The sequence below is a fragment of the Rana temporaria genome, chromosome 3, assembly GCF_905171775.1.
Source record: "Rana temporaria chromosome 3, aRanTem1.1, whole genome shotgun sequence".
NCBI lineage: Eukaryota > Metazoa > Chordata > Amphibia > Anura > Ranidae > Rana > Rana temporaria.
The window spans coordinates 177,705,596-177,718,031 of NC_053491.1; the positions used below are offsets into that span (position 1 = coordinate 177,705,596).

General features: G+C 43.0%; 1 protein-coding gene across 3 annotated transcripts in view; it reads right to left on the reverse strand.

Moving 5' to 3' along the window:
- PUS7L (pseudouridine synthase 7 like) overlaps positions 1-12,436 on the reverse strand; it is a 32,460-nt gene that overhangs the window by 1,079 nt on the left and 18,945 nt on the right. For all 3 annotated transcript variants that reach the window (XM_040343884.1, XM_040343883.1, XM_040343885.1), the window contains exons 6-8: positions 5,915-5,996; positions 4,357-4,637; positions 1,926-1,979 (exon numbers count right to left, since the gene is read on the reverse strand). In XM_040343884.1, the coding sequence (XP_040199818.1) occupies positions 1,926-1,979; positions 4,357-4,637; positions 5,915-5,996 (417 nt within the window). The remainder of the gene's footprint in view (positions 1-1,925; positions 1,980-4,356; positions 4,638-5,914; positions 5,997-12,436) is intronic.

Consider the following 12,436-nt stretch of genomic DNA (forward strand, 5'->3'; position numbering starts at 1 on the left):
GCCTGTTTTTTCGATGCATCCCCCAGGGATTTGCCTATGACATGATGGACTCAATGGCAATGGGCAGAATGACGTCAGTGTAATTCTGCCTGAAGAGGAATAGCAGTGCTGGACCGAGGTTGAAGCTGTAGACAGCACTGAAGTGTGAAAAGGGTAGGTGCAGCCTGGCCATTTTTTTCTATTTGAACAGGGTAGGAAGCCCATCAGGTTGTTGTTTTTTGCCATCTCTGTAACATTTGAGAGATTTCCCTATAACTTCCTGTCCTGTAGACACAACAGGAAGTGAGAGTGAATCTTGTGACAGTTGTCAAAAGAAACAAGTGTGCCCTTTTCAACATAAACACACACATCCCTGTTCTGTTCAGTGAGGAAATGCAGATTGTGAGTTCCTAATAGCTAGGAACCACGATCTGTAATTTCCTCTAGGTCAGTCCCCTCCCCCTTCAGTTAGAAGACACATTAGGGAACACAATTAGCCCCTTGATTGCCCCCTGGTATTAACCCCTTCCCTGTCAGTGACATTTTAAAAGTAATCGGTGCATTTTTATAGCACTGATCGCTGTATAAATGCCAATGGTTCCAAAAATGTGTCCGATGTGTCATAATGTCGCAGTCCCGATAACAATCGCAGATCGCCGCTATTACTAGTAAAAAAAATAAGAATAAAAGTGCTATAAATCTATTCCCCCAATTTTGTAGACGCATTCAGGTAGATGTGCTTACGGTGGTGTAGCTTAGCGTGTTTAGGCTACGCCGCCGTAAGTTAGCTAGGCAAGTACATGATTCACAATGTACTTGCCTGCTAAGTTACAGCGGTGTAGCCTAAAGCGGGCGGGTGAAAGGACGCCGAATTCAAATATGTGTAAGGGGGGCGTGATTTATGTCAATAAGGCTTGACCTTACGTGTTTGACTTTGTTATTTTACTGCGCATGCGCCGGGCGCCTACATTTCCCAGTGTGCATTGCGGCTAAGTACGCCGCACGGACCTATTGACTTACGACTTACGCAAACGACGTAAAAATTTCGAATCTCGAAGCAGGAACGGCGGCCATACTTTAACATTACTATTCCATCTAATAGATGGAATAACTTTAGGCCTGATACGGAAACGGCGTAAATGTACTGCGGCGGCCGGGCGTACGTTCGTGAATCGGCGTATCTACTAATTTACATATTCTACGCCGACCGCAATGGAAGCGCCACCTAGCAGCCATCCGAAATATTGCAACCTAAGATAAGCCGGCGCAAGCCGTCGTATCTTACATATGTTTAAGCGTATCTCTGTTTGAGCATACGCTTAAACATAAGTCGGCGTAGTTTCTGAGTTAGGTCGGCTTATCTACTGATAAGCCGGCCTAACTCTTACTGAATCTACCTATAAAACTTTTGCGCAAACCAATCAATATACGCTTATTGCAATTCTTTTTACCAAAAATATGTAGAAGAATACATATCAGCCTAGACTGAGAAAAAAAAATGCTTTAAAAAAAAAAATGGGATATTTATTATAGCAAAAGTACAAAATATTGTGTTTTTTTTTCTAAATTTTTTGTTTATAGCACAAAAAAATTAAAATAGCAGAGGTGATTAAATACCACCAAAAGAAAGCTCTATTTGTGGGAAAAGGAGGACGTCAAGTTTGTTTGGGTACAGCGTCGCACAATACCGAATCACAAAAAATGGCCCGGTCATTGGGCAGCCAAATCTTCCGGGGGTGAAGTGGTTAATAAACTACATGTTTGGCACCATGGCAGATGACTTGTCTTTCTCAATTGACTGATCAGTGCACTCATAGTCAATTCATACTTCTTCCAAGTTTCAAACTGAAAGCCCATACAAAAAGGTACACAACTGTCTGTTTTTCCAGTTTTCCAGAAGATTATGGCATTTTCACATTATATACCATGAAAAAAAAACTAGTTACCTGGTTCATTAAATATACATTGTCTGCCTCTTCTGCAGCTGTGACAGCATGAACCTATTTAAAAAAAATAAAAATAAAATTTAGAGTAGAGTATAGTCAATATACATTGTACATAAAATGCACATTTGCATTTACAATATCTTGTTGGAAAGGTAGACTTATAATGTATATTATATATGGAAAGTAGAGAAGTCATATGCATCACATTCACTTATTTTGAAAATGCTCTATAACAGAATGTATAGCAATACATGCAAAACACATCTGGATAATAACCCCTTCCCACCAAGCGTACGCATATATGCGGTCTCGGCTTTCAGGGGTTATAGCGGGATGATGCTTGCAGCTGCAGGCATCATCCTGGTACCGTTTTTTAGAGCGGGCGGTTGGCTCTTTAGGGATAACAACCGATGTGGCTAAAAGACGGTTATACCGGAAGAGCAGGAGGGGACGACCCCCCTCACGCCGCCTTCCGTTGCTCTTACCGGGCCTCCCATCCCACCGGGACACCCAGTCCACAATCTGGCACTTCCGCTGGCTAGAGAATAACTGGAGCAATGCCAGAAACAGCGTTGTTCCAGTCTTCTCTCTGAAAACACCGAAGCGTTGTCACTTCCGGTTTTCTCGGCTGCCAATGGAGCCGATTTAAAAAAAAAATCAGTATTCAGAATCACAGTTTTTGGCAATCGGAATAATTTAAAATGTAAAGAATGTTAGACCCCCGATCCCTTCATAAAGTGTACATTCATTGTGACAGCAATAAAAGTGATAAAAAAATAAAAAATTCTTAACCACTTGCCGCCCGCCAATGACAAATTGACGTCGGCAAAGTGGTTGTAATATCCTGAGTGGACGTCATATGACGTCCTCAGGAAATTGAGCCGCTGCGCGCCCCCGGGGGTGCGCATCGCGGCGATCGTTGTTGCACAGAGACTCTTTACCACATGATCAGCCGTGTCCAATCACGGCTGATCACGATGTAAACAGGAAAAGCCGGTAATCAGCTTTTCCTCACTCGCAGTCTGTCAGACGCGAGTAGAGGAGAGCCGATCGGCTGCTCCTCTGACAGGGGGGGTTTGTGCTGATCGATTATCAGCACAGCCCCCCGAGGATGCCACTGGACCACCAGGGATACCCAGTGGACCACCAGGGATGCCCACTGGACCACCAGGGATGCAAAAGAAAACCCACAGGTATGCCACCCTAGACCACCAGGGATGACAATGACACAAAAAATGGATGCCAATCAGTGCCGCAATGGATGCCAATCAGTGCCCACAGTGGGCATCACTGATTGGCAGGCATTGTTTAGCACTGATTGGCATCCATTAGTACAACACATACAATAGTGCCCATCTATGCCCATCCGTGCCACCTATCAGAGCCCATCCATGCCGCCTATCAGTGCCCATCCATGCCGCCATTCAGTGCCCAGCCGTGCCGCCATTCAGTGCTGCCTATCCGTGCCGCCCATCAGTGCCGCATATTAGTGCCCATCAATGCCACCACATCAGTGCCACCTCATCGGTGCCCATCAGTGCCGCCTTATCAGTGCCCGTCAGTGCAGTACCATCAGTGCCCACCAGTGAAGGAGAAAACGTACTTATTTCCAATGTTTTATAACAGAACAAAAAAAACATTTTTTTTCTAAATTTTCGGTCATTTTTTTATTTATTTTTGCAGAAAATAAATATCCCAGAGGTAATCAAATACCACCAAAAGAAAGCTCTATTTGTGGGTACAAAATGACAAAAATGTTGTTTGGGTACAGTGTAGCATTACCGCGCAATTATCATTCAAAGTGCAACAGCGCTGAAAGCTAAAAATTGGTCTGGGCTGGAAGGTGCATAAATGCCCTGTATGGAAGTGGTTAAGTAACAAAAAAAAAAAAAATGTTGAAAAAAGAGAAGAAAAATACATTTTAAAGCACCCCCCGTCCCTGCGAGCTCACGCATGAAAGAAAATGCACACATAATGCGCCTGCATATGTAAACTGTGTTCAAATCACACATGAGAGGTATTGCAGCGATCATCAGAGCGAGAGCAATAATTCTAGCACTGGACCTCCTCTAACTCTAAGCTGGTGACCGTTATTTTTTGTTATAGCGCCACCTATGGAGTTTTTTAGGTACCGTAGTTTGTCGCCATTCCACAAGTGTGCGCAGTTTCAAAGCATGATAAGATGGGTATCTATTTACTCGGCATAACATCTTTCACAATATACAAAAAAAATGGGCTAACTTAATAAATAATAAAATATATATATAATGTTTGGGGGTTCTAAGTAATTTTCTAGCAAAAAATTATTTTTTATGATTCAATAAAGGATATTTTGTTCTATGGCTTATAAAGTGTTACATTATTAAAACGCCTGTGTGATGGGATCCTCCTTCCTTACATAGACGAAAAAGATATAAAACTATTTACTCACTCTATCAAATAGTGAAGATTTCTTATTCTCATCTTGACAGCATAATACCAAGTCTCCTTCCACAGCCTTTAAACCATAAGTAGCCATTCGGTAAGATGCAGCTTCATTCCAGACTTTGCTGCAAAAGGCATGGATGTAGAAGATGCGCATTGAATGCGGAAGACTGAGCCAGCATCGAATATATCCTTCATCAGTCACTCCGTATCTATTCAAAGCCCGCAGCATCATCTTTTCTCGTACTTTAAAGTCAGGCATCAATGAAAGAGCACCTTTAGCATCCCCTAAAATAAACATAAGGAATAATTAAAGCCAACGACCAAACAAAAATTAAAGCCCACCAATCAAGAGTTCCGTTTTATGATTAAAGGGTCACTAAAGGAATTTTTTTTTTTTAGCTAAATAGCTTTCTTTACCTTACTGCAGTCCTGGTTTCATGTCCTCATTGTTCGTTTTTGCTTTGATGTTGCTGTATTTCCTCTCTGTTCTGGACACTTCCTGGTTGTCTGTTTCCTGATCACCACAGTACTGGGAGATTTCTCACTGTGGTGATTAATCAAGGAGGTGTGTCTAAAACCCCTCAGCACCAATCCAGTTTCGTTTTGCAAAACCTTCACTGCCATCTATTGGCTCTCTGGCTCTGTACATCAGAGAACCAGGAAACAACAGCAAAATTGAAACTAAACTGCAGGCACATTATATGATTGGTTTTTATCTACTTGTAATCATTTTTAAAAGGAATCAGTTAACTATTATGTCTCTATACCCTGTAAACAGTCATTTCAGCAAAAAAAAAAAATTCCTTTAGTGACCCTTAAATATACTATTCACCTGATAAACAGTGGCATTTATATTTCAGGAAAGCACAAACACATAGTAACAAAATAAAAACAAAAACTACCCATGCTATGGATATACACAAAAAAATATGAATAATCCAAATTAAACAATGAATGTTAAGGTGTAGGGCTGTTGCTGCTGAATATCACATATGATAAAAGCAGCCAGAGTTTTGTGTTGGGGAGAATGCTATAAATAGATTAGCAGAGCCCTGAACGATTCAACGAACAGTGCTGAAAGTCTCTACCTATGGGAAGAGGGGGTGTGTGCCTTTCCTCCAATCAGCTGTCTTGGCTGCATGGCCAAGCTTTACTGCAGTGTTGAACGGAAAGGAAAAATCTCCTAACACCATGTGCACTTTATAAACAGTTTATGATGCTGAATACAGCAGATAAACATATAAAACTTATGTAGGGAGATTTGTTTTATCACTGTGTATCATCTGAAGCTGTTCACTTCACTGAGTATATGTGAGGGTTTACACCCACTTTAAGTTGCACGTACAACAACTTTTTTTCAGTAAATGCTGCAGTTGCACACAAGTAGAAACATTTTCATAAAAAGCAAGTTAAATTTCAGATTATTTATGTTTCACATTAAACTGATTTTTAGATAAATAAGAGAAAACAAAAACACAAAAACTACAGTAGCAAAGAGTATATATTTTGAGCATTTTTATATTCAGCAATTTAAACACAGAGAATTGCAATTTTACACTTGCCTGACTCAAAAAAGTATCTTTTTGCTTTGTTTACTGGATCATCACAGTCCTCAGGTGTGAAGAATAATTTCACTGCCAGTGCCTGAAGAATATAAAATAGTTTTCATTTTTTGACACTGAATTCTAAACTGTAACAATTGGTATTATTATGCATATTGTTAACTGTAAAAAAGCATCTGGACCATTTTAGTGCTAGTAAATACAAACATTCTCTTTTTTCTTTTCCTTGTCCATTGAAAGACACATGAAGTCTCAAGCCAGCCATTAACCGTTTGAATCTCAGCCTGTTCCTGGTAAACCATGTATGGGCAGGCTGACTGTACCAACGTTTATCAATCAACTTGGGTACAACCAGGCGGTGAGATTCCACATGCGATTATTGCTAGCAGCTGTTATAGCTATAAGCAATAATTACTGAGTTTTCCAGGCGGGGATGGCTTTCTGCACCCCCCACAACCCCCCCCCCCCCCAGGAGGGATTCCAGGAGAAGAAAGTTGCATTATCTGTGGCCAACATTAATCCTTCCAGATCTCAAAAAGCAATGCAACTGTGGTGAGGGCAACATAGCAAAAAGGCTAAAAGACCCAAGAAAAACAACAGAAATTGGAGACTGTCTGAGGGAGCCAACGTCTGCTAAGACCTAAACAGAAAATGGAGAAAAGGATATAAAAAAAAAAAAGACCGAAGACCAGCCTTGTAAATCTGGGAAGATGTACTTAATGCAAATACTCCAAGAATCACTCACAGATCTAAATAGGAAACACAATCCTTTAGAGCAGACTTTTCCAACCAGGGTGCCTTCAGAGGTTTCTTCAGGGGTGTCTAGGCAAAATGCCTAAAAATTGTATACCATCCAGCATGTGGATGAAGTCTGCCTTTTAGTAACACAAAGCCACAGGTTTTCATTGTGCATCATTACAAACTTCTAGCTGCTGGAGCCCTAACGACCATTGGCATCCTTGTGTGAACCTCCCCTGCCCCTCACCATCAGCGTTGGGGGTCACATTAGCAGAGTGATGGAGAAACATTGGAATACTAATTAGTACCAGTTTGCAAAAGTGTATTTGCTTTGAAAGAATAATTCACCTCTAATGCTGGGCATCCTACAGTACATGTGTGGATGTTGCTGCGTTATGAAAAGTTATTAGAATAGTTTTTACATTTTAAAATGGGGTGTCTCAAATGTCCATAATTTTTAAAAGGGTGCCTCGTGATTGTCCATAATTTTTAAGGGGTGCTTTGACTGAAAAAAGGTTTCGAAACACCGCTTAGAGCATAAGCATAGATGATGGTCTGCCTAAGCCACCTTAGTCCCCTTTCACACTTGTACCACGATTTTGGATGGCTAAATCTTATGACAAGTCATTCTTCATGATTTTCAATGACTACCATTCATACTGGCACGACTTTAAGTCGTGCCGACTTCAAAGTAGTTCCTGCATTACTTTTTTTCTGAAGTCGGATCAAAGTCGTATTCCGTATTAACAGGTCCGACTTTGGCATGTGACTTGTACACGACTTGTGCATGAAGGGGAACTCCATGCCAATTTTTTTTAAAAAAAAAAACCCAAAAAACGGCATGGGTTCCCCCTTCATGAGCATACCGGGCCCTTCAGTCTGGTATGGATTTTAGGGGAACGATTTATATAGACCAGCCGATTTATATAGGCTGGGACTATGACGTCACAGTCCCAGCATGCTCCGGGTGGTGACGACATAATTACCCTGCCCCCTTATGTTGTCACCACCCGGAGCATGCTGGGACTGTGACGTCATAAAATGCCTATATAAATCGTTGCGCACCGCACACCCGGCATTACAGCGGGAGGGATCGTCGAGTAAACATCGGAAGAAAAGAAGAAGAGGGAGGAAGGCGACGAGAAAAACCGGGCTGGCCGCCGCTAGTAAAAGAGCTTTAAAGAAGATAGCGGTGGTGAAGCCCGGCAGAAGGAAGAAGGCACCAGAGAGCGGGAGAAGAACCGGGGAGCGTGGAGAGGACACCGGAGAGCAGAAGAAAAGAGCGGAGAAAACCCCCAAAGTCAGAAGAAGACCCCCTGGAGAGCGGAGAAGTCGGAAGAAGACCCCCAAAGCTGACTAAATTATTTTAAAAACCTGTGTAGTGCGTTTATTTTTTTTGACACTTTACCCCTACAGGTGAATGGGTAGGGGTACGATGTACCCCCATACTCATTCACATAGGGTGGGAGGCCGGGATCTGGGGGCCCCCTTATTAAAAGGGGGTTTCCAGATTCCGATAAGCCCCCCACGCGCAGACCCAGACAACCAACGACCAGCCCCCCTGCCCCAAAGCACCCCCCCCCATGTTGAGGGCATACGGCCTGGTACGGCTTAGGAGGGTAGCGCTCGCTCATCCCCACCCCCTTTCCTGACCGGCCAGGCTGGTGCTCGGATAAGGGTCTGGTATAGATTTTAAGGGGGACCGGCGTGTGGGTTCACCTTAAACTCCATACCAGACCGAAGGGCCCAGTATGCTCATGAAGGAGAAAAACCCATGCCGGGTTTTTTTTTTCAAAAAAATTGGCGTGGAGTTCCCCCTAATTATTGGGGGATCAAAGTCGCGTCCCTGCTCATTGAAGTCGTACTTCAAGCTGTGGGGCAAAGTCGGATCAACAGTCTTATGACTGTCTTGTCAAAATCACGGCCACTAATCGTGGTGCAGTCGCACAAGTGTGAAAGGGGCCTAAAGATGGGGGAACGAGAAGCTGAAGCACCCGTACAAGGCACTTCTAGGATGACAAAAGAGGAATCAGTCTTCCTGAAAGAAGCAATAGCTGAGAGAGAAATTCTCATTGCCCAGATCATATCCAGAGATACTACGAAAATAAATTTCAGTTTGGTAAACTGGAGCCGAGCCAAGGAACGGAATAACAATGTCCTTGTTGAAAGGCAGAGAAGGAAGTCCTGGGCTTCAACATCATTTTGTCCCTAAGCAAAACCAGAAAGGGTTCTTTGCCATGTAAAGCCTTCAGTTCAAACACTTGCCTCGATGAGGTGAAGGCAACAAAAACACCACCTTGTGGGTGAGCGTAGAGATATATGTCTCTAATCGGTTCCTCTGAAGTGCAGAGAAAGCAGATTTAGATCCCATGGAGTCACAGTGGAACAGACAAAGGGGAGTTAAATGGGAGAGAGGCTCTCTGTACAAGGGCCTCAATTAAAAAGTGAGAGACCATCAATCACTGATATAGAATATAAAAAGGGCAAAGTCCTGATCCCAGATAGTGCTGATAGCCTAACATTGGTCCAGACTCAGCTGAAGGAAGGAGAATATTCAACCCACAGAAACTACTAGGGTTGATAAAGTATGCCTTCAACATCGATGATATACTGACGGTAGACCTTGTGGTTAGTAGAATTCCTAGCTGTAGCCATATTAGGAATCACAAGATTCAGAATGGTCCCTGTCTCTTAGAACCTGGGCTTCAACATCCATGCTGTTAAAGTCAGTGATTGAAGCACAATGTTAAATTGGTCTTAAGTCATGAAATCCTGGTGAAGCAACCTGGGACAAAATAGAGCTATGTAAATAGTTCCTGAACCTGGCGGTCCACATCCAGCATTCCCCACCTGTGACACAGGTCTTGAAACACCTCCGGGTATAGCGACCACTCCTCTCTATCCAGGTACTATTGGGTAGTACTGTGAGGTAGTCAGCCTGTCAATGGTGGCTGATTTAGGTTACCGCTGTGCCACTGTCCGACAATCTGGATCTGATGACCTTCTAGCAGGATGGTTCAACCCTGCAGAGACACCAAAGGTTCAGGATGTTGATTGGGAGATTAAATTTTGACGACGACCAAGTTCCTTGCACTGAAAGGGTGCTCAGCACTCCTTCGGAGCCTGACATGCTGGCACCCATTGTTAGAATCCTCAATAAGATGGGAAGGAAGGACTCTTCCAATACCAGAACTGGATTCCTGAGCCATCAGGCCAGGGACAACCTTATTTGTCCATGGTCTTTGCACAGGTTTTCTCCCTGTGCAGCCTGTCCAAGTCTCCTGCAGCCACAATGCTTCCTCTTTTCCACCCCCATTGTTTCTAAGGGACAAGCTTCTGGGTGTAAGAAGGACGCAACAGGTGCATGGATGATAACTTTTGCCACCCCTGACACAGGAGGTTGGAAATCTGTAATCTGTATGTGTGCACGCTCCTGTGCGTCCACATGCACACTCCTTCCCTATTTATAACTTTATCATCACTGCAGCTAGGTAGAAGTGGAAAAAAATGTAATGGTAACATTTCTGTGGTAAAGCCCATGACAAAAAATAGCATTGACTCATGTCGCCTTTGCAGTTCATAAAGCAAAAAGCAAGCCCAGAATAACTCCCCTCACAAAATAGCCATCAGCTACAGTCGCTACTGTAGCAAATACCACAAATGTATCCTCAGCACTTAAAACTTCACCCTAAGGGTTCGTTGGCTTTACATACACTTTGTTAAAGCACTCTAAATGCCAGTCAAAACCACGGGGCGGTGGAGTCGGTAGATAAATGTTCCGACTCCTCAGTTTTATGTACTTCCGACTCCGACTCCCCGACTCCGACTCCTCTGTATTAATATGCGAATGTATTTTATACATTCCTTGAGGGAAAGAAACGCAACCTACCACAGTACTACTGGCTGGGAAGCCAACAGTCTACTGTATTGCACAGTTTAAGCAAAAGACAAACACAATGAAAACAAAGTTTTATAAAAAAAAAATGTATTAATCAAAAAAGTGGCTGGATAGTAGCAGCAGGCATAAACACCAGGAACAGGATCTTTACCAGTTCAAAAATACAAACCACATTATTTGGTTGTTTTAGAACAAAAACAAAGCTGATGGTTTATATTAATCTTGAAATGTAGTTATAGGCTTAGCAAATGCAAATCAATTCAATGTAGAGTTCTAAGGAAGAGAATTGCCTCTGCCAGATCCTCTTTCATAGAGGCTCTTAAGTCAGACTTTATTATTTTTAGGGCTGAAAATAATCTTAGAGAGGTAGTTGGGCTGCTGCTTTCTCCTTTGTGTGCTTATCTACTGCTGAAGATAGGGCAGTGGGAGGATCCAGGAAGGGGCATTTATTCTAAAACATGATTTTCCTAGGAGAATCCCATAGTCATGTTTAAAGTTTAAGCTAACAATCGGAGTTTACAAGTTTTTATAGCCTTAGCTAAATGACAGCAGTTTTTCCAATGGTTTACAGCTTCAGTCTTGAACTATTGGCCCTCCATTCCCTTCACTTATACAAGTGTCTCACTCTCTAGTCCTGCAAAAAACATATTTATTTAATCCCTTATCAGTGAGAGGCTAGGTTACACATGGACGCTGCGTTCCCTGTAAAAGCAGAACACAACACTATGGAAAGTATAAGTATTGCAGCTCCTAATTGTGCGTTGCGTGCCATATAGTGAAGCACATGAAAAGCATGCTTCTTCACGGTCACTTAACGTGTTCGTTTTGCGGTTACGGGAGGCACTGCATGCATTGGTCTTTATTCTTACAGTAGAGAAGTCATTAATTATAACTTTTTGTGAATTGGGACATTTAAACTTGCTTTTTTTTTTTTTTATTCCAATCTAAATTTAGTAGGAGTCAGAGTCAGTGCATTGTTTGCCGACTCCGACTCCAGGTACCCAAAATTTCCCCCGACTCCTCGACTCCGACTCCACAGCCCTGGTCAAAGCCCATCACTGAATTAAATTAAATGGTAAGTTTACAGTCCTGTTTACACCTTGTGTTTGCTTTGTTTCTTAGGCTGACTGGAGAGAGTTCTGGAATCTTTGGCCCAGATTCTCAAAGGGCTTACAACGGCGCAACGCCATGTACGCCATTGTAAGTCCTAATCTGGGCCATCGTATCTATGCGACTGATTCTTAGAATCAGTTACGCATAGATATCCATTAGATCCGACAGGCGTAAGGCTCTTACGCCGTCGGATCTTAAATGCATTTTTTTTTGTCCGCTAGGTGTCGCCTCCGTTGTTTTCCCCGTTGAGTATGCAAATTAGCTAGATACGCGAATTCCCGAACGTACACACGGCCGACGCAGTAAAGTTACGACGTTTACGTTAGGCTTTTCCCGGCTTAAAGTTGCCCCTGGGTATATGAGGCGCAACCAATGTTAAGTATGGCAGTCGTTCCCTCGTCGAAATGTATAAATTTACGACGTTTCAGTAAGTCGTCCGTCAATGGGGCTGGACGTCATTTACGTTCACGTCGAAACCAATGACGTCCTTGCGACGTCATTTGGAGCAATGCACCCTGGGATATTTTACGGACGGCGCATGCGCAGTACGTTCGGCGCGGGAACGCGCTTAATTTAAATGCTACACGCCCCCTACCCGCCTAATTTGAATTAGGCGGGCTTGTGTCGGGTGATTTACGCTACGCCGCCGCAACTTTACAGGCAAGTTCTTTGTAAATAAAGCACTTGCCTGAAAAACTTGCGGCGGCGTAACGTAAATGAGATACGTTACGCCCGCCCTAAGTTACACCAATCTACGAGAATCTGGGCCTTAA